The sequence below is a fragment of the Mirounga leonina genome, unplaced genomic scaffold, assembly GCF_011800145.1.
Source record: "Mirounga leonina isolate KUSES-001 unplaced genomic scaffold, KU_Mleo_1.0 Mir_114, whole genome shotgun sequence".
Classification (NCBI taxonomy): Eukaryota; Metazoa; Chordata; class Mammalia; order Carnivora; family Phocidae; genus Mirounga; species Mirounga leonina.
In genome coordinates this window covers 34,563,346-34,586,917 of record NW_023270265.1, presented here as the reverse complement: position 1 = coordinate 34,586,917, position 23,572 = coordinate 34,563,346, and the positions used below count along the sequence as shown (strand labels likewise).

Sequence of the window (23,572 nt, the reverse complement as noted above, 5' to 3'; positions counted from 1 at the left end):
TGGAAGAAAACGAAGAACCTTCCCCAAGAGGTTAAACAATTTTCTTGTGAGAAATGACCCAGGAGGCAATGTGTCCTTACGTTAGGAAATTTTGCCTAACACTGCCTTTTAAAATCCCTTCATAAGGCTAAAAGCTGTCATTGCCACGGGGATTAGAAAAAGCATTTCTACCAGAGTTCTCATACCTATTCTAATCAGGAACTACAGTCTGACTCCATCAGAATCTTCTTTGGTAATAAATATGCACTGAAGATTTACCTCTATCTATTAATACATTACTCAGGCATCTTACATAAAGGGTACCTTAACTCAGGTTAGTGGGTGGGGACTAAACAGGAACTTCCAGACTTATTTTAAATTTAAATGGATCGTTATGTAGCCAAACGGATACGCTAAAAAGTTATTAACAGATAATAAATGGCTTTGTGTCCTACCTGAAGCAGTTAAGATCATCGGGTATGTTAAACCATCTGCAGTTAGGTTACGTGGAGTTATCGGTCAAGAAGGCACCTGTTTATAGAACAGGAAATGGCAATGACTCAAATTGCCATTAATTCTAGACTACTGAAGTCGTGTATCAACTCAAACATTTAGGACATAGTTGCTTCTCAAGGTGTGGATGCTCATTCTTATTTTTTCCTTCATAGAGAAGGGTGGTACAAAAAGCACTCGGGTATTCTTCATTCACAATTTTTATTTCTTGCAATTAACTTTTATATCTTCAAAGTCAATTTGTCTTTTAAAAAATTAATACTTCTTACTCGTCATACAATCCACTCCCCTCCCACAAGGAAAACAAACCCAGGGAAGGAGTAATTTAGAGGGCAGGTGAAATAGTACTATAGATTTGTGACAAAGGCTTCCCAGCCCACCAGCCTGTACCTAAACAACAAAATGGCAGCACCTCAAGTTCTCCTGAATGAAGTCCGAAATTTCAGCCCTAGGCAAGTGATGCAGGTGAATGCCGTGGGAATAACAAAATGGAAGCTTAATCCTTGCTTCCACTTACTTTCCATGGTAGTTAGCAGAGTCTTTAAACTGTCTCCCTTGGGAAAGTCAAAAGTAAGCAAATACATAGAGCAACATTTTGACCCAGCCAGGAGTAAGTATAAGTGAAACCAGAAATAATTTACCTGGGCCAGAGAAATGAATTTATCATGTTTTTCATTAAGTCCCCAGCACCTGGAGTAGCAAGTTCTAATAATGGGCTTCTAAAGGCATGCAGTTTTCCACACATCTACTTCAAAGAATTTCTTCCACTCAAACATAGCACAATCAAGGATAAAATATTTTTGGAGGCACAGGAAGAGCACAAAAACAAGTAAGTATATGCTGAGGCCTTGTGTATGACCAAGATGGTACACTTCATACGTAGAAGCAGGGAAAGCTGTTAAAGTGCTACTTACAAAGGATAGTCTAACATTACACACACAACTCAACTGCACTGCTAAATATGGTTGTCTTTATTTTCTTTTTCCTTGGCCAGCCCTATCTAAACAAAATAAAACTACAGGACTGAAATTAACAACCCATTAAAATCAGCAATAAGTTATGAAAATCATAAAGCTTTTTTTTTTTAAGTAATTAAGGGTAGTTAAATTATTCAAAGTATACAAAGTCCAAAGAGCCAGGGGTAAGGGGTCCAAGAAGGCTTCCTGGGGTAAAGGGGGGTGGGGGTGGGGAGTGGAGAACACCTTGGATTTTGAAAGACAAAGGGAACACATGACGTCAAAGTGCAGGCTAGAAAAGAAATTTCACTTAAAACATTTCTGGAAATATTGGTATAAGAGCAACAATAGCACCTGCACAGTGGGACTGTGAGGAAGGAGAGAGATTGCCTGTAGGAGAATGGACGCAGATCTTCACAATAAAACGAGACAAGTGCCGAACTTAACTACGTGAAGTATTATAGTGTGTCTACTACAGATAGCAGATGGTTAAAAGCTGGTAAAAGGTAATGATTCTAAAAGAAAATAAAAACAGCATTGACCTTTTTTCTACCTAGCCCAGACCTCATTCATTTTGTGCACTATAAAGAGTGAGGTGTGAGGTGTTTCATCATTATCAAATGCTCCATCAAAATAGATGATTTTTTTCCCATGTGTTTTTCCACTATAAAAGACATCGATGTTTTTTTATGGACAAGCTTTAAAAAGATGTCATTTTGGTTTTCAACACATACAAACAGTTATCAAAATCTGAAATAAAAATGCTGCCATGGCTCAGACCTTGGCCTGCTACTCTGCGTGCACAACTCTTCTGGCCCACGCAGACACAGAGGCATGGAGAGCTTTTTCCTTCTGGCCCCTCAGTCCGAACTCCTAGGCCCTGTGTGGTAGAGGCTATTAGACACACACTGCCCCATGCTGCCCAAGGGCCTAAGGGCAGCTGACTGTCGAGCTGGCGGTTGGGTGCCCTACTGCTAACAATGCAGGATAAGGTTAGCTTGCTTAGCATGGAATCCAACAGAAAGCTGAGCTGCATGATGATCCCTTTCAAAAGGCTTCATGGGAGTCTCTCCTTTTGCAGAGCATGAAATGAGCTTGCTTTTTTTTTTTTTTTCTTTCAAGAATTGATCATCCACAGGCTTCATGATAAGCTGTCCCAGGCTGAGTTTTAATAGCTGTTCAGCTATCCAAGTTAATGCCTGATTATCTTGTCTTCTCATTACTATAGGTTTGATTTTGTTTTTAGGACCATAAAACTCAGGAAGGGTTCATAACCCCATCCTTAAATGTGTCTACTCATTGTATTGTGAGCAAACTACAGAAGAAAAAGAGGACAGAATCTCCAACGTCCTCTTTCAAATCAACTAAATCAAGAAAATTTCTCCAAGTTTTCTGCTGCCATTAGAAACTGTGATTTTCAAATACGAATATTGTGAGTATTTGTTCTGCTGGGGAGGCTCTGCCCCACTTTTTGCTAAGTAATTGCTTACATAGAGGTCTTTTGACCCTTTTGTTCAAGTATAGGTTTTGTTTCGTTTTAAAGAGGAGACTGCATCATGAACCCAATTTAAGAGACTGTTTGGACTGAACTGGCCCAGTGAGTATTCTGCCCTGCACTGTTATGTCGTGCTGGGTTCTAGGAAGTGAACGGAAGTTTGACAGTGGCACTGGAGTAACCCTCGTCACTCCCAATACTCTGCAGGCTGCTGTGGTCATCAATGTCACTGATGCTGGTGGTACTGATATTGTCCACTTCTCCATGGGAGAACTCTGTGCTTTCAACATCCACTTCAATCTCCTCTGCCAAAGAGAAAAAAGGAAGAACATTAGTAATCTGCACTTTCAAAAACTAATGAGGAAAGGGCATAAGAAAAAGTGGTCATTTTTTGTAGTGTCAAATAATTATCACACAAGCTTATTATCCGTGATCTCTGGATAACAGGAGTAACTGAAGGTGAAGAGACACACGGATATATTTTGCAAAGGGGAATGTCTGCTATCCAGTGGTGGTCTCAGTCAGCAAGTTTACTAAAGCCTTTGACGCCAGTGCGTCTGGACCTCCCACCAAAAGCACTCAGCCTATTTGGGAATTAGTGCTTAATATTAAAAGATCCCAACCCCAAGTGGTTTCACAACATCTGTTTTGCATTAAACTAGACACTAATTCTCAGTGTTGTTTATTAATCAGACTTGCCTTAAAGAGGAGAAAAAGCATCAACAGTATAGATGAACTAGAAAATTTATCCGTTTATTCTTGCCTTTGGCAGTCTCATCCTACAGACAGTTCTACAGACTTCGAGGATTCATCATAAAGACCTCTGACTATTCAGTAACGGAACTAAGCCAGTCATTAGAGAGTGAACTCTGAGGGATTTGTCTTCAGTTTGATTTGATTTTCTTGCATCAAATATAGCTTGAAAGGAGGGTGTGAGCCTTAAAAACTTCTGAGTTATAGTGAGATCAATAGCAAAGATTACAGTAAAGGCATTTCAGTAATGGTATTTAACTTTACTTCAAAATCAAACATGATTTTTTTAAAAAATCCCTAAACACATATGACCAGCTATCAACAGTTTGTTAAATACTACATATACAATCACCAATACTACATAAAATACACATTTTAAAAACCAAGAGGCAGTTGAAAAACTGTTCTCTCCCATAACAGTTAGAACGAACTCAAGATCCTTCAATTCTTTTAAGCTCAAAGTCTGATGTTTCATATCTGGCACTGGCTCTAAGAGTTCATACTGATCACAACTGCTTTTAGGAAAAGTGAATTCTTGCTGAGCCCAAGAAGACAGAGTAAGTTATTTCAAAGAGTATAATTTTCAAAAGGGCTTGTTGCTTCAAAAAGGTTTAGAAATCTGTTTCTAAAATGCAGGCATCTGTCCAAACAAGCTGTACAAACAATCCTATGAATTCATAACTATTTGTTTTACATCCATAATGCTTCACAGGCTACGTGGTGTTTCCCGGTATCACAGAATACTCATCCAACCTACAATTGGAAAATAGAATCAAAACACCCTATCCAACAGAGCTTGCTGTACTCAATCATAACAAAGTAAAATGAAAGACTGCACTAGCCAAATGAACTAGAGATATTACTAAAAGTCCCTTGTAACACTGGGAAAGAGGACTTCAAGATAAGAACAGGGGAAGAGGTAGTAGTAACACATGAGGACTACTAAAAAAATGAGAACTATAATGATGAAGACACACTCTTTCTCAAATTTGGAGGTGGGGTGGGTACGAGGAGGAGTTAACAGCAGGAAGGGCAGCTAAAGCCTGCAGACCTGACAGAGTCACACAGCTAGTAACCAGCAGAAGAAAGACTAGGATCAAGGTCTGCCTCTTAATTTGGGTTCATTCCTTCTACACCTCACTGTCATTCATAAATGTAGCACGTCCCTGAGGTTCCTGCTGCTGCCTCTGGTTAAACTTTTGTTCTCTAAAACTGAGTGCCACATAAAAACAAACTTAAACAGCAAAACAACAACAACAACCCCAAGGACTCCTAGGATTGTGTTAAAAGGGCTGAAAAATCAATTTGAAATGTTTCTATGGAATATGGGAAATTTGAGTATTAAAGAGAATAAAAAGAAGACTACCATGGATTGGAACACATTCAAAACATGAAAACCTAGGAGTTCATAAGATAATCAAAACCAAATAGCAAAACAAAAAAACCCTGTTACCTCTGGAGGTTGCTAAGACACCGATTCATTAATTGAGAAAATTGACAAAAAAAAAACCACAAAAATTTTTAAAAAGCATTTATCCCATCTTCCCTATATGGACTTGATTTCAGGGTAACCAAAAAAGTTGATGAGGAAATCTTATTTTAAAAAGTTAATAAATGCAGAAAGAATGACAGGATTAGAAAATACTATTTGTAATACCTAATAAAATAATAATGGGGACCATCATTAATGATTACTATCAAGTGAAAGGTTGAGATTTGCATAAATGTGTCAGCACCACCTATGAAGTATTCTTGCCTCAAAAAAAGAACCTGAATTTAATCAAGCCACTAGATCCACCAACCAGTTTACAGGAAATAGGAGGGACAGAAGAATATGTTAAATGATGCCATGCGGATTCAATCAGCCAAATCTAGAACATGGGAAGTTCGATAAGAAAAATGACTCTGTTCCTTTTTATTTCTTTAAGATTTATTTATTTATATAAGAGAGAGAGAGCGGACAGTGGGGAGAGGGATAGAGGGAGAGAGAATCCCAAGCAGACTCCGCACAGAGCCTGACATGGGGGACTGATCTCACTACCCCGAGATCACTATCTGAGCTGAAACCAAGAGTCAGATGCTCAACCGATTGTGCCACCCAAGTGCCCCAAAATGATTGTTTCTACAACAAATAAATGGCACTGGGGAGAAAAAAATGTGGAAGTGAGAACTATTACAGATGAAAAGTATCCTAAAAGGCACAAACAAATGCAATATGGACTGTTTGGATTCTAATTCAAACACACCAATGGTAAAATGCCATCTTTGAGAAAATCTATCAGAAATTGATGGTATTAGACATTAAATAAGATTATCTGATTTTATTAATTTTGTGGGATATAATAGCCTTATGGTTATTTTTTAAGTCCCATTTATTAAAGATACATACTGAAGTATTTAGGGACAAAATGATAATGTTATCTGGGATTTGACTTAAAACATTCCAGAAAAACGGTGAGGATGAGGGGATGGTGAATCAATGAAACAAGAATGGCAGAATGTTGTCAGCTGTTCAAACTGGATGATGGGTACATGAGAATTCAATATTCTATTCTACTTTTGTGTATGTTTGAAAATTTCCATGATAAAAAGTCAAAACAAATTTTACAAACAATTCCTTTTTTGTTTTAGAAACCTCAAGATCTTGTGAGCTCTATTTTCCCTAATTATAAAGCTTAAAATCCTGAGAGTTCACCTCTGGGATCTTCTACTGTGTTGTGAGGCCTGATGTGGTGGGAGCTTTAGATGAACAGATCAGTAAAATTCAAACAAAATTTTTGGTTGATTCTTGGTCTTTCATTCTGCCAAAAGACAAATGTTCTGGGACAGATGAAAAGAGAAATGAAGGGTGTGGTACTTTAAAATATAGACATCGGGGCGCCTGGGTGGCTCAGTCATTAAGCGTCTGCTTTCGGCTCGGGTCATGATCCCCAGGTCCTGGGATCGAGCCCCACATCAGGCTCCCTGCTCTGCGGGAAGCCTGCTTCTCCCTCTCCCACTCCCCCTGCTTAGTGTTCCCTCTCTCGCTGTCTCGCTGTCAAATAAATAAAATCTTTAAAAAAAAATAAAATATAGACATAAAAATTAACATCACCAATTATAAAACATATCAACATCATGTATCTTCCTAATATAATGAATTGAGAAGGGCACAAATCACTCTGTGGTATTTCTTCCTCCTAAATGTATAACCTCAACTTAATGAGAAAACATCAGACACTTGAGAGACACTGTATAAAATAACTGGCCAAAAAAAATAAAATAACTGGCCAATACTCTTCAAAAGTGTCACGGTCATAGATTCAGAGGAACTATCTAATGCAATATTGGATCCTGCATTGGATCCTAGATCAGACAAAGGCCATTAGTGGGAAAACTGGTGAAATTTGAGTAAGGTCTATAGATTAATAAAATTACATGAATGTTAATTTTCTGGTTGCAGTGATTGTATTATGTCTACAAAAGATGTCAACAGTAGGGAAACCTGGGTGAAGAGTATATGAGAACTCTACAATTTTCTACAGAAGACACAACTTCTCTGTAAGTTTAAAATTGTTTCAAAGTAGAGGGTCGCCTGGGTGGCTCAGTCGGTTATGCGTCTGCCTTCGGCTCAGGTCATGATCCCTGGGTCCTGGGATTGAGCCTTGCGTCGGGCTCCCTGCTCAGCGGGGAGTCTGCTTCTCTTTCTCCTCACAGCTCACGTTCTCTGTCACTATCTTTGTCTCTCTCTCAAATAAAATCTTTAAAAAAATTGTTTCAAAGTAGAAAGTTAAAAATATATACCTACATAATAAGGAAAAAAAGTTTTATAGTTCATTCAGGCATTGCTAGACAATGTTGTGATTGCACAAAATCCAGAATGGTGCAGTACTGGCTAAAGAGAAGAAAGCAAATACAGTGTTTTCCAACTTACCCTGCCTAAATTTAGATACAGGGATGCTTAGTATTTCATTAGGGAAGAAGCAAACTGCCTACCTCGCTCTGAATCAGAACGATCTGAAGAAATAGTTGATCCAATGCTGTCCATTCGTATTCGTTCCATCTCCTGAGGACCCTGCAGCTGTTCCAGTCGCCGCTTTAAAAATCTCTGTTCTCGTTCCAAGTTCTCTAGCTGGTGCTGGCTCTTCCTTTCAGCTTCTTCAAGTTTCTAAAATGATAAAATGATACTTGTGTACAGTCCAGTACAAACAATAAAATTCATTTTTACCTAACAACTTAAAAGATTTCTTCTTTGGTAGAGAAAATATGAATGAATATACAAGTACATATGTGTGTGTGTATATAAAAACATACATAAATACATATTTTTAAACACCAAAATAGTTCTTTCTTCACTTTTTTTTTCCTGTGTGCGTAATGAATGCTACGCTACTAGAACGGTATGAAATTCTCAAAGTCTGTAAAGTTATCTCCATGAAAGAAAACCTTGCTCTGCACTCGGTAGTTTGATGGAAAAATACTGAGGGACACAGCCAAATAAAGTCATCTCCACCAGAGGGCACAACTGCCTTCCTTCTGCCGGTCAGCAGAGTATTGTTAGTTTCCTAGTATTCCCAGCTCCTCAGATGACCATGCTGTCAAAACAATTTAATCAGGTTACGTTGCTCCCATCAGGTTAGCTGATAAGTTTTCAGGAAGATTCCTCTTGAGGTCAGTTATTAAGGAGGGCACAGTGAGCTAGCTGATGTTTATGAATAGGAATCATTGCTTATAATGAAACAAGGGCTGAGACAATCATGTACAAATATGAAAGAAATTCTCACCTTGATGTGTGCTTTGGCTTTGTTAAGCAAACCAAGTGTTGTGTGCCTGGTACAGTCTGGTCCTAGTGGAATCAGAACTTTTAAGCGTTCTAAACACAGGCGCAGATGAGCTCGTCTACAAAAGACAACAAAAACCAAATCAGCACAGCCTGAATATTCCACTAGAAACATCCTAAAACCCATTTTAAGACAAATAATAATTCACAGATTATTTAGTCTCAATCCATGTTACGCCCCTAATTCTTCAATTTCAAAGTACGTGCAAGTACGGGCATGCCTACTGGTTTTCAGTCGCTGCCATTTCTGTTGTACTCTGCAGACACGGTCACTTCAGATCATCATCCCCAGTGGTAATCTCTGTCAGAGTTGATTTACTTTTTAAGCCACCCCATAAACTGTCTCCAACTGTATTAATGTGGAAGTAGGAAAGCATACTAGGGCAATTAACTGTATTTGATTTTGAATGCCTAGAACCACAGGCTAGAGTAGCAGTTTTCAGCTGGAGTACTCCCACGGGGTATAAATTGCTCCCGAATTTCCATTTCTCCCCTCCCATCTTTTACACACACCTCTCTCTACAACTGTAGCCATCCTACAGTGTTACACGTTACATATTAGGATGAACCACAGAAAATTTCTGATATACAATTCTCACTTATAAAAATGGCAACTTCATATGATTCAACACATTAGAAACAGCAAAATTGTGTCATCAGCTAGGACAGGGTTAGGCAAAATATATGGCTCTGTGGTCAATTTCAGCCACTGAAACAAAAACCCATAAACACCTGTTTCCTAATATCTCAGTGTACCAGCTCATTAGTTTTAAATTTTTATTTCTCTCTCTCCTCCCTCTCTCATTATCCCACCTCCAATTTTCTACACATGGGAGAAAGCTAGGTAACAAAAACTTTTAAAGATTTTTTTTTTTTAAGATTTTATTTATTTATTTGAGAGAGAGAGAGAATGAGAGAGCACATGAGAGGGGGGAGGGTCAGAGGGAAAAGCAGCCTCCCTGCTGAGCAGGGAGCCCGATGTGGGACTCGATCCAGGGACTCCAGGATCATGACCTGAGCCGAAGGCAGTCGCTTAACCAACTGAGACACCCAGGCACCCTTAAAGATTTTTGTTTATTTATTTGAGAGAGAGAATGAGAGAGCACAAGCAGGGAAGGGCAGAGGGAGAGAGAAGCAGGCTCCCCGCTGAGCAGGGAGTCCAACATGGGGCTTGATCCCAGGACCTTGGGATCATGACCTGAGCCGAAGGCAGATGCTTAACAACTGAGCCACCCAGGCACCCTGACAAAATTCTTTACTAAAATTATTGCATTCTTTAATCCACCCATCCTATGGGCAACTTCAGCACACAGTCTCATGGATTTACCTTCCCTATATCCTAAAGGTACTATGATCACCATGATGAGAGTTCTGGGTACATAATTGTACACTAAAACAATGCTAGTCCACATCTTTGGATCTGTGCTTCATAGGCATAACATAATTCAGCAATTAATAAATAGTATATCTGAAAAGAAAATCCACAAACGTGTTCACAGGTTATCCTTATTCCTTAAAGACTTATAACTGACAATTTAGCAACTGTCTCAATTGCACCAGGAACAAAACACATCATCCTCTCAAAGAGGGCCAAAATGGTTTTACTAGTTCACCCACCAAACTATGCTTTCTTGGTCTTAATACACAAGAAATAATAAGTGAAATTCTCAAATGCTAGCAATTTGAAAGCGGGGCAGGAGAAGACAAAAAGCAACCAATTATGTCACTGACAAGCAAGGATGATTAAGGGTAGTGAGGTCAGAGGTTTGGTAATGAACTGTCAAGATTCTTCCAATACCCACTACCCCAGCTATAGTTAGGGGTCCATTAGTATTTCCATTCCAAATCTCTTTACTGAGTTCAGTAACTCAAATCTAATAGTTGGCTCCAGGCTGAAATCTGACATATCTGATGTAGATAACGGAATTTTAAATTTTCCCCTAAATTAAAGGTATATCAATGGATTCCCCTTAATGAGATTTAACAATTTAAAAGTCATCTGCTCTCCTGCTGTGCTACCCCAAATCATAGAACCTTTAGTAAAATTCTCATTTTTAACTGGAAAACCACTTAAGTGAGGACTCACATGATCACTGAGTGCTTTGGTTGAGCAGACTAAAACAAGAAACAAAACAAAAAAATCCATAGTAGAAAGTGCCTTTAAACTCTTCATTAGAATTATTATAGGATATGCCCCACAACTGCACTCGTATGATGTGACTGGAGGATGGAGAGAAAGACTGGTGGTTGTTTTGCTAATAACTAGAGGCTCCCAAGGGGGCTCTGAATTCAGTCACCTAAAAAAGTTAATAGAGCAACTAACAAGTAAAGTTAACATGTTGCCACAAGAATAACTTGTCAATTTTATTTACTTAACCCCAGAAATTCAGTGCATATACAGGAAATATCTTTTACATTGAGTTTAAGGAACTTCAGAATGACTCCTTACGAGAGTTTTACATCAAGGAAAAAAATGGGTGGGTCACTTTTTGCTTTGTGAGATCTAAGTCATATTAAAATCTAGGTAGAAATCAACTAACATAATATTAAAATGTCTATTTTTTTTCTCTCTCTTCTTCTTCTTCTTCTTTTTTTTTTTTTTTTTTTAAAGATTTTATTTATTTATTTGAGAGAGAGCATGAGAGGGAAGAGGGTCAGAGGGAGAAGCAGACTCCCTGCCGAGCAGGGAGCCCGATGCGGGACTTGATCCCAGGACTCCAGGATCATGACCTGAGCCGAAGGCAGTCGCCCAACCAACTGAGCCACCCAGGCGCCCTCTCTTTCTTCTTCTTATTGAGATATATATTTACTACATGACTTTGTGTATTCAGCAATATTCCACACACTTGCTTGAGTGGTAGAAGTCAAAAAAGAAACGTGAACTTTTAAGAGTTTGTAATCTAGACTACAGAATGAAACATATTGTTTGGTTTCATTTCGTTCATAATGAAATGAGTCATACAGAAATCCAGGGCAACAGAATCTGAATAAAATGGGAGATTGTAACTGGAGAAAGCAGACTTATAAGAGAAGCTGAAACTTGACTTTGGACTTGAGGGATACTGAATTTGTCTACGAAAAAGCAAGGCTTTTCAAGGTAATTAAAAGAGTATAGGACTCAAGTTCATATATTGAAATCAAGTTACTTTTTTCTTTCAGGGGAAAACAACGAAGTTGGAATTCTGCATGGAAATATCAGCCAAGTTCAGCCGTCTGGTGGTCTGCAAGAGCACTGACAAATCAGAATCTGCCCAGGCCAGGGGAGTCAACGTGTAAGATGGCTAGATGAACAGCAAAGGCAGACTGCCCTCTAAAATATTTTTTATTAGCCACTACTGAACATTTCTTCAGTCAAGTAATTACAAATGTGCTCCAGGTTACAGCTTAAGAAAACATACCCTGAGTTATCATGTCTCACAAAGACCAGTGATGCCATTTTCCATGTTTTATACATACAATCCTCTAAAATAGGTAAGAGTGTGAAGAATGAATGGTAAACGATGTCCTTTGCTCTCCTGTGGGGAAAGGTCTCTCTGTGAGAGCCAAATGTCATTTCCTCCAGTTTTTATACTTGTAAGACAATCAGACATTTGGAGAACAGAGTAACAAAAGGTTAATTGCCGTTGAAGGACAGAAACTGACCAAGCGGGAGCCACACTCTTCAAAGCTGCCGTCCAAATACTGCACAGTTTTCCATATGTGCTTATTATGCCAGTTTTAGGTGAATTCACCCTTCCAAGAGCAATGTGATACCCTGTGACTGTAAACTGGGAAGTCTAATCAGAAAACTCATTCACCTTGATGTGTAACTCTTTTCTCCCCAGCAGATTACTGAAGCAAACTATATGGCAGAAGTCTTCTTCCCTTACAATGGTGCTGTGCTGCCCTCCACCCTTTCCCTCAGAGTCTCCCTGCTCGTAAACCAGACTGCAAGCTTAACCACCAACGACCTAGAAAGGCATATCTTTTGATGCCATCTGGTCCTTTCTTTTCTTGCCTTCATTCTCATGTGACTGGTGGCTCAGGAGCCTCCTGTATGGGGTTGCCAAATCATGGGCCGTAAGACACTGGAGGAAGAAAAGAGGACAAGAGAGAAAACAACAACAACAAAAAACCAACAACCTTGGTTTGATTTGAAAATCCTCACGCACTGAGAAAAAATCTGCAAGTAGCATGAGGTGATATTTTTCAAATCTCCAAGGAGTAGAAGAGCTGATATAGAGAACAAGGATTCATGAATGGCATAGTTCTGCACCTTTAGTCAAAGCAGGTTAAGAAGGTTGGGGGTGAGGGGGGTGCCTGGGGGCTCAGTTGAGCATCCAACTCTTGGTTTCGCTCAGGTCATAATCTCAGGGTTGTGAGATCGAGCCCCGTGTCAGGCTCTGCATTCAGTGAGGAGTCTGCTGGAGATTCTCTCTCCCTCTCCCTCTGCCCCTCCCCCTGCTCGTGCCCACCAGTGCTCTCTAAAATAAATAAGTAAATCTTTAAAATTAAAAAAAAAAAAAAAAGGTTGGGGAAAGTTAAGGCTGATGTTCTGAATGTTTCGATGAACACCAGACTAACAACCAATAGAAAAACCTGACATTATGAAATTTATGGAACTAGCCTTGATGGAAAACGAGAAAAATAATTTAGCCCCCTGGTTGGCATTTATTTAACTTTTCACAACACATGGAGAGCTCAGTAAAAACTATAAAATGTAAATCTTTCCTAATTTAGCATGAGGATTAGACACTGCAGTAGGGGCCCCCTGTGAGAAAACTGGAATCTCCTTGCGGAGAGGGAGGGGGCAAGGGAATGGAGAGATGCCAAAGCGCTTTTATTTTCAAAGACACTTTGAGGTCTGTTTTAAAATAGATTTAAAAGTGGGTTTTACCCAGGGGAAGAGGCGATTTCCAGTGACTAACCTTGTTGGAGAGAAGGTCCTATCAAACTAACCCACACCTTCAAAAAGGGCAAGCCCCTGTGGAAAAAGGAACAATTAAGAGTCTGTTTGGCTTTTATTTTGGTAGATTGGGATCATTTTTCCCTGAAGGAACCAACGCTGCTTTTGATTTCAAACCCTGTAAACTCTACTGCCAAACTGAAATATCACAGAACATGAGGGGAAATGATTTTGCTATAATGGCCCCTCCTAGTAGCTGTGATATTTTAAAGCATAGGTGTATCAACCACAAAGGCACACAGCGTTGAGGGAAGAGAGAGGAAAGAATTCCCTTTCAGAAAAAACACTGCAAGTACCATAGGATGATGTTTTTCAAGTCGTCTCTTGAAACTCGAATCCCTCTGCCCAACAACAATATGAAATTTAACACCTGCCTGGCCTCACAAACCATCCATTGGCTGATGCCCTTGGAGGTACGGTCCTTCACTGGAACTTGCTTGTCTTTCATTCTTCCACTACAGGATACCAAGACTTTGCCAAGTAAATCAAAATGGAAAACAAGTCAAGTGATAGGGACCCTACTTGTACTTTCCTCTCCGCTGAATGTTACGCAATGGGCTGAGAGTCCTCCCTTGAGCCACATTCTTCAAAGCTGCAGTGGCTTGTGGCCAGGTTTCCCAACTCCCTACACAACACTTCTGCACATGACAGCAATCAGCAATTAGCTGCTTATCCTACGCATTCTTTTTTTTTTTTTTTAAGATTTTGTTTATTTATTTGACAGAGAGAGAGACAGCGAGAGCAGGAACACAAGCAGGGGGATTGGGAGAGGGAGAAGCAGGCTTCCCGCGGAGCAGGGAGCCTGATGTGGGGCTCGATCCCAGGACCCGGGGATCATGACCCGAGCCGAAGGCAGACGCTTAACGACTGAGCCACCCAGGCACCCTATCCTACGCATTCTTATTTCAATGTTTCTCTAATATATAATGTGTTGAGAATCTTCTGAAAATCTCTAAAGATACACAAAAAAATATATGCCTATCTCTTTTTTTATGAAAAAGGACATTCAAAATGAATCCAGATATCAAGTACATCATGCTATTCATGGATCTGTCTTATTTATGAAAACAAATATGATCATATTCTGCTGTTCAGCTTATTCTGTTTGTGAAATAACAAAACTGAGACAAGCTATTCCTGTAAAATAGCATGTGCTAAATACATGTTTCACTTACAACTTACATATTATCTGCTTCACAAAAAATAAATAAGCTATTAACTGTCAGGTAGTAACTAGGTAAATGGTGGTAAATGGCATTTCCCTAGCATGAGAGCTGACTGTGGTGTCATGGGGCTTGAGGACAACAAAACAAAAATTCAGGAGAATAGCTAGGACTCCCTTCTCATTTAAAAAAAAAAAAAAAAAAAGTTGCTTTCATTACATTCCTTTTAATTCAATTGGTATCTTGTAAAATAACCAGAGAGAAATATCAGCAAGTGTTATAATGAAACGGTAAATTATATAAATTATATACACCATGTAATATTATAATAATATGAATTATTCTATAGTCACATTGTCCACTTTAGCACTGAAGGGCTTATCGATATACAATTAAACAAAATCAGTTAAAGTTGAGATAAACATTGCTCACTCTTGGAAGACTTTTTAAAATCACTGTCTCAATAAAATCTAAGTAGTTCTTAGGGTGGAAAGCCAAAGTGTATTTACAGCCAGAAGGTTAAATATACAGTAGTATGCCTTCCAGAAGTCATACTTTTCCTCAAAGATTTGAAAGAAAACACTATTTTATATGAAAATAAGCACAAATAATACAAAGTATACTTTTTTTTTTAAAGATTTTATTTATTTGACAGAGGGAGACACAACGAGAGAGGGAACACAAGCAGGGGGAGTGGGAGAGGGAGAAGCAGGCTTCCCGTGGAGCAGGGAGCCCGATGCGGGGCTCGATCCCAGGACCCCGGGATCCTGACCTGAGCTGAAGGCAGACGCTTAATGACTGAGCCACCCAGGTGCCCCGCAAAGTGTACTTTTAAGGCCAAAAAAAAAGACTTCAAATAAATCTTGCACTATTTTACACCACATCCCAAGACCTCTAGCAATCTATGTTCAAACTACTAGAGCAAATTACTAGAGATCACTACAGAGCTTTAGAATTCAGAACATCATTTCTGAATCATAACTGGGATTATGATTTTCAAAGGTTTAGAGAGGGATGGAAAGTGGAGTTGGGGAGAAGAGATGGTGAGAGAAGTGTGTAGTCAATAAATTAATGATAACAAAAAATAATATTCTTTCTCAAACTCCACAGATTCCATGTAGGCTGAAATTTTATTTAGTCTTTACATCTCAGAGATACAAAGAGGATGAAGTGCTATTCAGTCAACAGCAATGATCACCAGTAAACAATGAGCTGCTCCTTATTATGTCACTGAACTAGATGCGGTAAAAATTTTAAAAGATGCCAGTAGTGATTTTTATGTTTGAAGATGCTATAATTTGGCCTTCTGCCTACCACCTTTCTTGCCTCACTTCCCATTACCCATACCCTTGCAAACCTCTTCCACAAACCAAATATGCTTTTATATTTACCCATTTCTCTAGCTGGAACGTCCTCCTTTCCCACTGTCTACTGAGTGAGCATCTAACTCATTTATCAGCCCACAGCCAAACTACTGTTTCTTCTATGATGCCTTCATTGCTATATCCCTTCCTCAGAAAATTAAAACTTGATTTTCACACTAATCACTCTGTATTTTAGTTACTTTCTAGATAAGACTGAATCCATACTTTTAGTCATCTCAGTTTTTCCAATAACAAACAGAGTAACTGACACACAGTGGGGAGGAGGGATGTAACATAATTTCTAGTGGATATTTCTGGGACTCTCTAACTCACCAACGTGGAGGTAACAATACTGGGGCCTCCAAACAGTATATTCAGATGCCAGGCTGACATTCATGAAAGAACTGCTTATGGATGCCAGAACCGTACACTGGGAATTTGTGTGTGCAGCTGAGGTTACCACCAAAGATGACTGGCACCATGTAGAGTAACTGACAATCTCCAACCTCACTCTTGATTAGGATCTACATCTCTTTTAACAGTGAAGCAGAGGACTGAGAATTGCAGCCATTAGACTGATTTATCAAAGTACTTACGGTGATGGAGAACTAAGACAACAATGTCAAATGAAATTCACAGATAATTTTTTTAAATCCAATTTTTTGGTCACCAATTTCAACTTTCTAACCTTATGAATAAGCATCCTAGCAAGTAGAAAATTTCACTGAATTAACTTTGGCCTCTGTTCCAGCTGTTGTTCAAGAAATAATAATAATAACAAGTATAAATGGCAGGAAGACAATTACTAAGAAAAAAATAGAAAAGACAGACATCTAAGAAAACCCAGGTATGAGAGAGGAAAGTCTAAAAAGAAATACTCTACAATGCAAGAGAGAGAGAAAAAATTAAATCAACAGTTTTCAACCCATCGGATAGCATAAACTAGTATCTGCCCAGTTTTAAAGATCACACGACGGCTGATCAGTTGAAGCCTATAGCACAGGACACATAATTCTTTGAATTGTCCTGCATTCATCTCTAAGGAAAGCTTGACATTTGAAAAAAAATATTAAAATATGGTTCCAGAGGCATATGTTCTTCACTGAAAACCCCCACAAGGAACCCAACTTCCAAAGTGATTTAACAGAAATTGTTCACTTGATGTCCATTCTATGCTAAATTTAGCTTCCCTGCATATATCTCATCCCCTCTCTTATCTGTTTATGAGTACTTGGTTAAAAAAAAAAAAAAAAAACTTGATCATTCATTCACCATATTTCTTCTTTGGTCACACAAGAACTTTCTGTACTCCAAGTTTCAAAGTCTGGGAAATAGGGCTACATCACTGGAGAAAACAGTGGCAATTTGTTCTAAATACAAAATAGCTTATTTTCCTTTGGCAACTCTCCAGGGGTCTGGGTGGAGGGAAAGGATACTCCTCTCTGGAGAGATCAGGCTCTGAACCTGGCCTACTGTCAAAACTTAGCTGTGGGTGGGAGAGGAATTTTTAACATTTATCTTTCACATCAATTTGGAAACTGATTAAAGATTTTTGCATTATTAAGAGTTTTCCTATTCTTCATCTTTTTTTGGTGTTCATCCCTATTCTGGCAGCCCCCATGGGCTGATTTCATGGTACCAAGGGGCTGAGAAGTGTTGCTGTCCAAAGAAAAAGCATTCTCCCACAGGGACTGGGAAGGCAATCCGCAATCGCAACAGTAGCTACTTGTTAATTTTCTATTTGAAACCCAGTGATGTCAATAGTATTGTACCCTGCCAGCCACCATGGGGTAAAGTACATTCTGAAACCAAAACAAACTTCCTACGTGCTGGCAAGTCTGATCTGAGACACAGTGATAACGTTCTGTAAGACACTGCCCTAGTTTTATACACAAAATGCACAAAAGCATTAATCTATTCTTCTATAAAAGTGTGCGTCTAATACTCACAGCCCCCCTCTTACCCACAGCCCAGTGCAACTCTTTTATTACATCAATTTACAGTCCAGGATCGTAGAGGGAAATGAAGAAATATTGTTCCTCATCTTTAATAAAATGATGATCCTACAACAGCACAAACAACACACTTGAAGAACACTTTGGAACCTAAATGTACATTTAGAAGTATAAAATGAAAATAGCATAATGCTTTTAAACATGGCCCCACTAATAAGATGTGACTCGTATAATAGTTCATTTTAAGGGGGTGTACTCACTTAGGAGGAAAGACACATTTTATTAAATGGAAAAAGAACACTCTGGCCTAAGAATTAACACATCTCTGGAAGATGAATATCCACAGTTTGTACTGAATATGAGTGACCTGAAATAGGGAGCTAAATGATTAAAAGTAGGGACCATGCTTACTATTGGCAGAGGGCAAATGGTTTGGCATTGCTGGACAACTGCCAATTCAGTCAAGTTAGCCAGGGATTATTTTTAGAGTCCCATTTTAGAAAAATTTCCCTGAAACTGAAATGCAGGGTTGTTTGCTTTTTGTTTTGGGGGAGTAAAATTTGGGGCAGAAAAAGGGTAACAAAGAGCAATTATTGACCAATGTGTAATTTTAAAAAATAATAACCCTAAGGTATTCACTGGGAATTGAGAATCTCTAAAAAAAATAAGACTCATATAATTTTAAACATGCCACAGTCCTGACAACGACAGAGAATTACTGTTTTGGTTTATCTTTATTTCAAAGTTACCTAACCCTTCTGATCTTTCTCTTTCATTGTACTGTGTCACATTTTTTTCTGACCACAAAGAGTCCAAATGAAGTGCAGTTTTTGAAAGTTACTTCTGGAGGCAGCTTTGCATTAACACCTGGCTCCAATCCTGGGCATTTTCTCTTGTGATAAAAGAGAAATTTTTTCAGTGTTGTGTTAAGGCCCTGAGCATTTTTAGGCAGGTAGAATATGAACTTTACTTTTTAAGACCCTTCTGAAAAGGAAAAGGTATTCAACAGAGTAAAAACAATTGCAACAGTCTTCTAAAAGATAAACTTTTATCAGTAAAAAAAACTGGGTTCAAATTTATGACTTGTTTCTATCTCTGTCTAAATCTTAGTTTGACTCTCCTCTGGATAAACCCAGGAAAAAATTAAATGAGAGAAGAATCAGAGATCTAATAGTTATTTTCTATGCTTCCAGCCTTCACCCAATACCAGTATAGCTTTCTGTCCAAGAAGGACTGCTGCACAAGGCCATTCCACCTTGATTCCAGAGCACATCTATACTGTTCTATGAGTCTGAGAAGAAGAAGCCAGGCGGAGGCTCCAGTTTCTTACCACTGCCAATCAAAATCTAGGCTTTTCTGCAGGGCAGACTGTATGGCTCACTTAAGTATATTCCAATGAGAACACAAAAACTGTTGGTCCAACTAAAGAAGGTGGTAGAATTTGGAGGATAAGTTTGCCCAACTTGGCTGTATTTCCTTTCAGACATTAGAGATGTAACAGGATGAAAGTCCTGAAGTATCTCTAGGATCACCAACATCTCTAATCTCAGGAAACAAAAGGCATATGAAAGATCCTTTGAAGTGATGAAAAATAACACCCAAAACATAGTCAGTATTTTCTTCTAAACACACCAATATTTCCTGAACATTGCAAGCCAGAAGATGCATGTTTCCTCCTCCATCTGACCCAATACATACGGCAGTAAATTCCAACTGCTTTCAAGGGAGTTCTAGGAGCCCAGTATCACCAAATTGCTCTTTAGGAAAAGCCTCCTGCATTACAAAAATAGCAGTCTTGCAAAGTCATTCAGCTCTGTCTAAATTGTGTTATGTTTACAAATGTTTTAACTACAAAGACAAAATTTCCAATTGAAAAAGAACCTTATTTAGAAAAGACTGGATTTTTTTTTTTTTTTTTTTTTTTACAGCTATGCCAAATACAAGCTGTTCTGTAAAGGATAATTGTGAATCAGACTGGAATAAAGTGAAACAAGATAGAAAAACCATACAGACATTACAACCCTAGAGAAAAATGTCATAATTGGTCACACCAATGATCCAAATACCAAAGAGTACATTTTTGTCAGTAATACCAACAGATGGCTCAGGAAAACTATGATGGTTGTCCTCCATGACTACATATATATAGTCATATATACATATGACCAGAAAAATGCCCTCAAATAAAAATATATATATATATAATATATAACATAATACAAACATACCCCTAACACCTTCTTACTAAAGCCCAGTAGCAATGTTTTATTAAAGAACTGATCTAAAATGGTTTGATTTTATTTCCATTTTTTATTAGGGTAATAAATCCCTATAAGGATTTCCCTGTGTAAAGCAGGACTGTCCATTTTATTTTTTAAATCCAAAAATCCCTCTCTTAAACTTCAAGGGACTATACTTTCTAATTCTAGTCATCATGTTTTTGGTGAAACGAATCTTAGTGTATGCTTTCTTAATTTCTAGATTTCTTCCTTATTCTAATTTAGCTATTGCATTTCCAAATTAGAAAACCCAAATATTCTCATTTAATTTTATATTAAAGGGTTAACATTGCTCTAATTACTTTGGGATAAAAGTACAAGAAAATAAAGCATGCTATGAAAAACAGACTTTTTTTTTTAACAGACTTTTTGTAATGGCATTAAATCCCATGTCAACCTCCTATATCAGTTTTTAGGCAAACTTAAGAAATAGGCAGTTATGTTGAAAATTTTAAAACTCAGTAATCTAAGGTTGATGTGCTAGAGAAAAGTTTACAAAAGCACAATTTTCCTACAGAAACATCCTATTTGGGGTTCTCTATTAAAGGATAAATTGAGAAGAACTCAGAAGAAATATAAGTTACAAGGGGAAAACATGATCACAAAAGTTACTAAGACTTTATACAGAGCTTACTATAATAAAATTACCATCTTCAACAGTATTCCAAAACAAAATGACATATAAAAGATTATGGAGAGCTAAGGAAATGGGCTTTTGTTTTCCTTATTTACCCAAAGCTATAGCAGATTGAACTGTCCCAGTTAAATTTCTTCACAAAGTCTTTTCACAAGACACTTGGGTATTCACCAACACTGCCACTACAGAAGAGAGAGAACCATAGCAGACACCCCTCCGTAAGAAAAACAGCCACTAAAAACAACACTGTATTTTAGCTGCCCTTAGAGACATACCAGGGAAGCAACTATAGATGAAGAAGGAGTGGAGGGCGGGTGGGAGGGATGGGGCGGCTGGATGATAGACACTGGGGAGGGTATGTGCTATGGTGAGCGCTGTGAATTGTGTAAGACTGTTGAATCACAGACCTGTACCTCTGAAACAAATAATACATTATATGTTTAAAAAAAAAAAAAAAAGAAGATAGTAGGAAGGGTAAAATGAAGGGGGGGAAAACGGAGGGGGAGACGAACCATGAGAGACTATGGACTCTGAGAAACAAACTGAGGGTTCTAGAGGGGAGGGGGGTGGGAGGATGGGTTAGCCTGGTGGTGGGTATTGAGGAGGGCACATTCTGCATGGAGCACTGGGTGTTATACACAAACAATGAATCATGGAACACTACATCAAAAACTAATGATGTAATGTATGGTGATTAACATAATATAATAAAATTTAAAAAAAAAAAAGAAGGCTTTATCACAGTCTTTAAATGTAGTCCCAGGCCCATATCTATCTTATTCATGCTTAATAGCTTGAAGTTCAGTTTCACTTCAGAATAAGTGACAAACTATATTTTAATGATTAAAAGAGCAAAAAAGCCTCAGATGCAGCATTTCTCCTGAAAGCCCTTTCAAACATATTGAATATGTGATAAAACCAATTTTGGCAAACTCCTAGAGAGAAGCATGCAAGTCACAGGAATAATCACTCATAACTAAGCTGTTTATGCTAGCTTTGGCCTATGATACCCTGCCGCTAAGAGTTTAATTTAACTCCCATCTGGGACATACACAACTTAACACTTAATTATATACTGCCTTTAGGGGCTTTATAATCATATATTTTGTCTTCTACCTAGACTATAAAATCCTCAAAAGCAGAGTCTAGGACTTCTTTCATCCTATCCCTAGTACCCAGCACACTGTCAATACCTAATAAGTGCATGTCAGTTGTTTGTAATTATCTTTAGGAGTCCTTGGTCAGTGGCAGGACCAAGTAACTTCAAATGAACTCCCATTTCCACCAAAGAGTCTAAATTAGAAAACATGATGGGGTTAATGGTATATAAGACTGTTAGGAGAAATTAGCATGGACATCTGACTATTACTTATAAGTCATCTTAGACTGATACTCGTCATCTTAGATTGATGTTCAAAACAAATCCTACATTTTTCAAGATCAAGGAAGTTTGAAACAAATCCTAAACCAAACTTTAACTTTCAACATATTTCTTAGTTATCTCTAGTAAAAGTGCAAAGGGTGGAGGAGGTGGGAGAGAGAGGTCAAATTGTACTTTAGTGGAAACAGTAAAATTGCATCTAAAAGATGGATAATTCTTAACAATTATTTATTCCTGGGGCACCTAGGTGGCTCAGTCGTTAAGCGTCTGCCTTCGGCTCAGGTCATGCTCTCGGTGTCCTGGGATCGAGCCCCGCATCGGGCTCCCTGCTCCACGGGGAGTCTGCTTCTCCCTCTCCCTCTGCCTGCTGCTCTGCATACTTGTGCTCTCTATCTCTTTGTCAAATAAATAAAATCTTAAAAAAAAACCAAAACAATTATTTATTCCTAACCTCTGCCTGTTGGACCTATATACTAGCATCCAACCCCTCTCTACTAAAGTACTCAAAGCTCTATCAAAAAGGTTGGGAAACCTCTAATTAACCTTCGTTTGCCAAGAAAGGTAGGGCCATTTTTCAAATTAAAGCTGCCAATTTCAAACATATGTTTGAGCTCTAGCTTTGCTACACCTAAAATAAGAAATCACAGATAGAAGTATATCATTTCCAAAAATGTTTCTCCATAAAGAACTACCACCTGAAAAAAATTAATTTTAAATTAAAGCACCAATCAGAAAATGCCCTCAAGCTAACATTTAAAAATCCATTTTTGGGGGGCGCCTGGGTGGCTCAGTTGTTAGGCGTCTGCCTTCAGCTCAGGTCATGATCCCAGGGTCCTGGGATCAAGCCCCGCATCAGGCTCCCTGCTCAGCGGGGAGCCTGCTTCTCCCTCTCCCACTCCCCCTGCTTGTGTTCCCTCTCTCGCTGTGTCTCTCTCTGTCAAATAAATAAATAAAATCTTTAAAAAAAATCCATTTTTTCAAAACAGATGTTTAAATATACAGAAGAAACTGGTGGTGAGGGGGGGAATGAGTGAAATAGGTGAAAGGTTAAGAGTACACTTGTCATGATGAGCACTGAGTAATGGATAGAATCGCTGAATCATTATATTGTACACCTGAAACTAATATAACACTGTTAATTATACTTGGAATTAAAAATAAAAATCCATTTTTTCTATTCCATTCAAATGTTACTAAGCTAAGCACTGCTGACTACAATTTTAAAATAAAAGGAATTTTCTTATAGCAAATTCTAAGGCCAATTAAAAATTTAGAAAATCACAGTCAAGGCCTATTAACTTTATCATGAGTAATGTACAAATCTCTATCTGTA

The 23,572-nt window shown here is 38.4% G+C and overlaps 1 protein-coding gene across 2 annotated transcripts in view; it reads right to left on the bottom strand.

Annotated features, from left to right (window-relative positions):
• Positions 1-676: 676 nt before the first annotated feature.
• MXI1 (MAX interactor 1, dimerization protein) overlaps positions 677-23,572 on the bottom strand; it is an 85,824-nt gene continuing 62,928 nt past the window's right edge. For both annotated transcript variants that reach the window (XM_035028776.1, XM_035028785.1), the window contains exons 4-6: positions 8,460-8,574; positions 7,672-7,843; positions 677-3,248 (exon numbers count right to left, since the gene is read on the bottom strand). In XM_035028776.1, the coding sequence (XP_034884667.1) occupies positions 3,085-3,248; positions 7,672-7,843; positions 8,460-8,574 (451 nt within the window). In that variant the 3' untranslated portion in view covers positions 677-3,084. The remainder of the gene's footprint in view (positions 3,249-7,671; positions 7,844-8,459; positions 8,575-23,572) is intronic.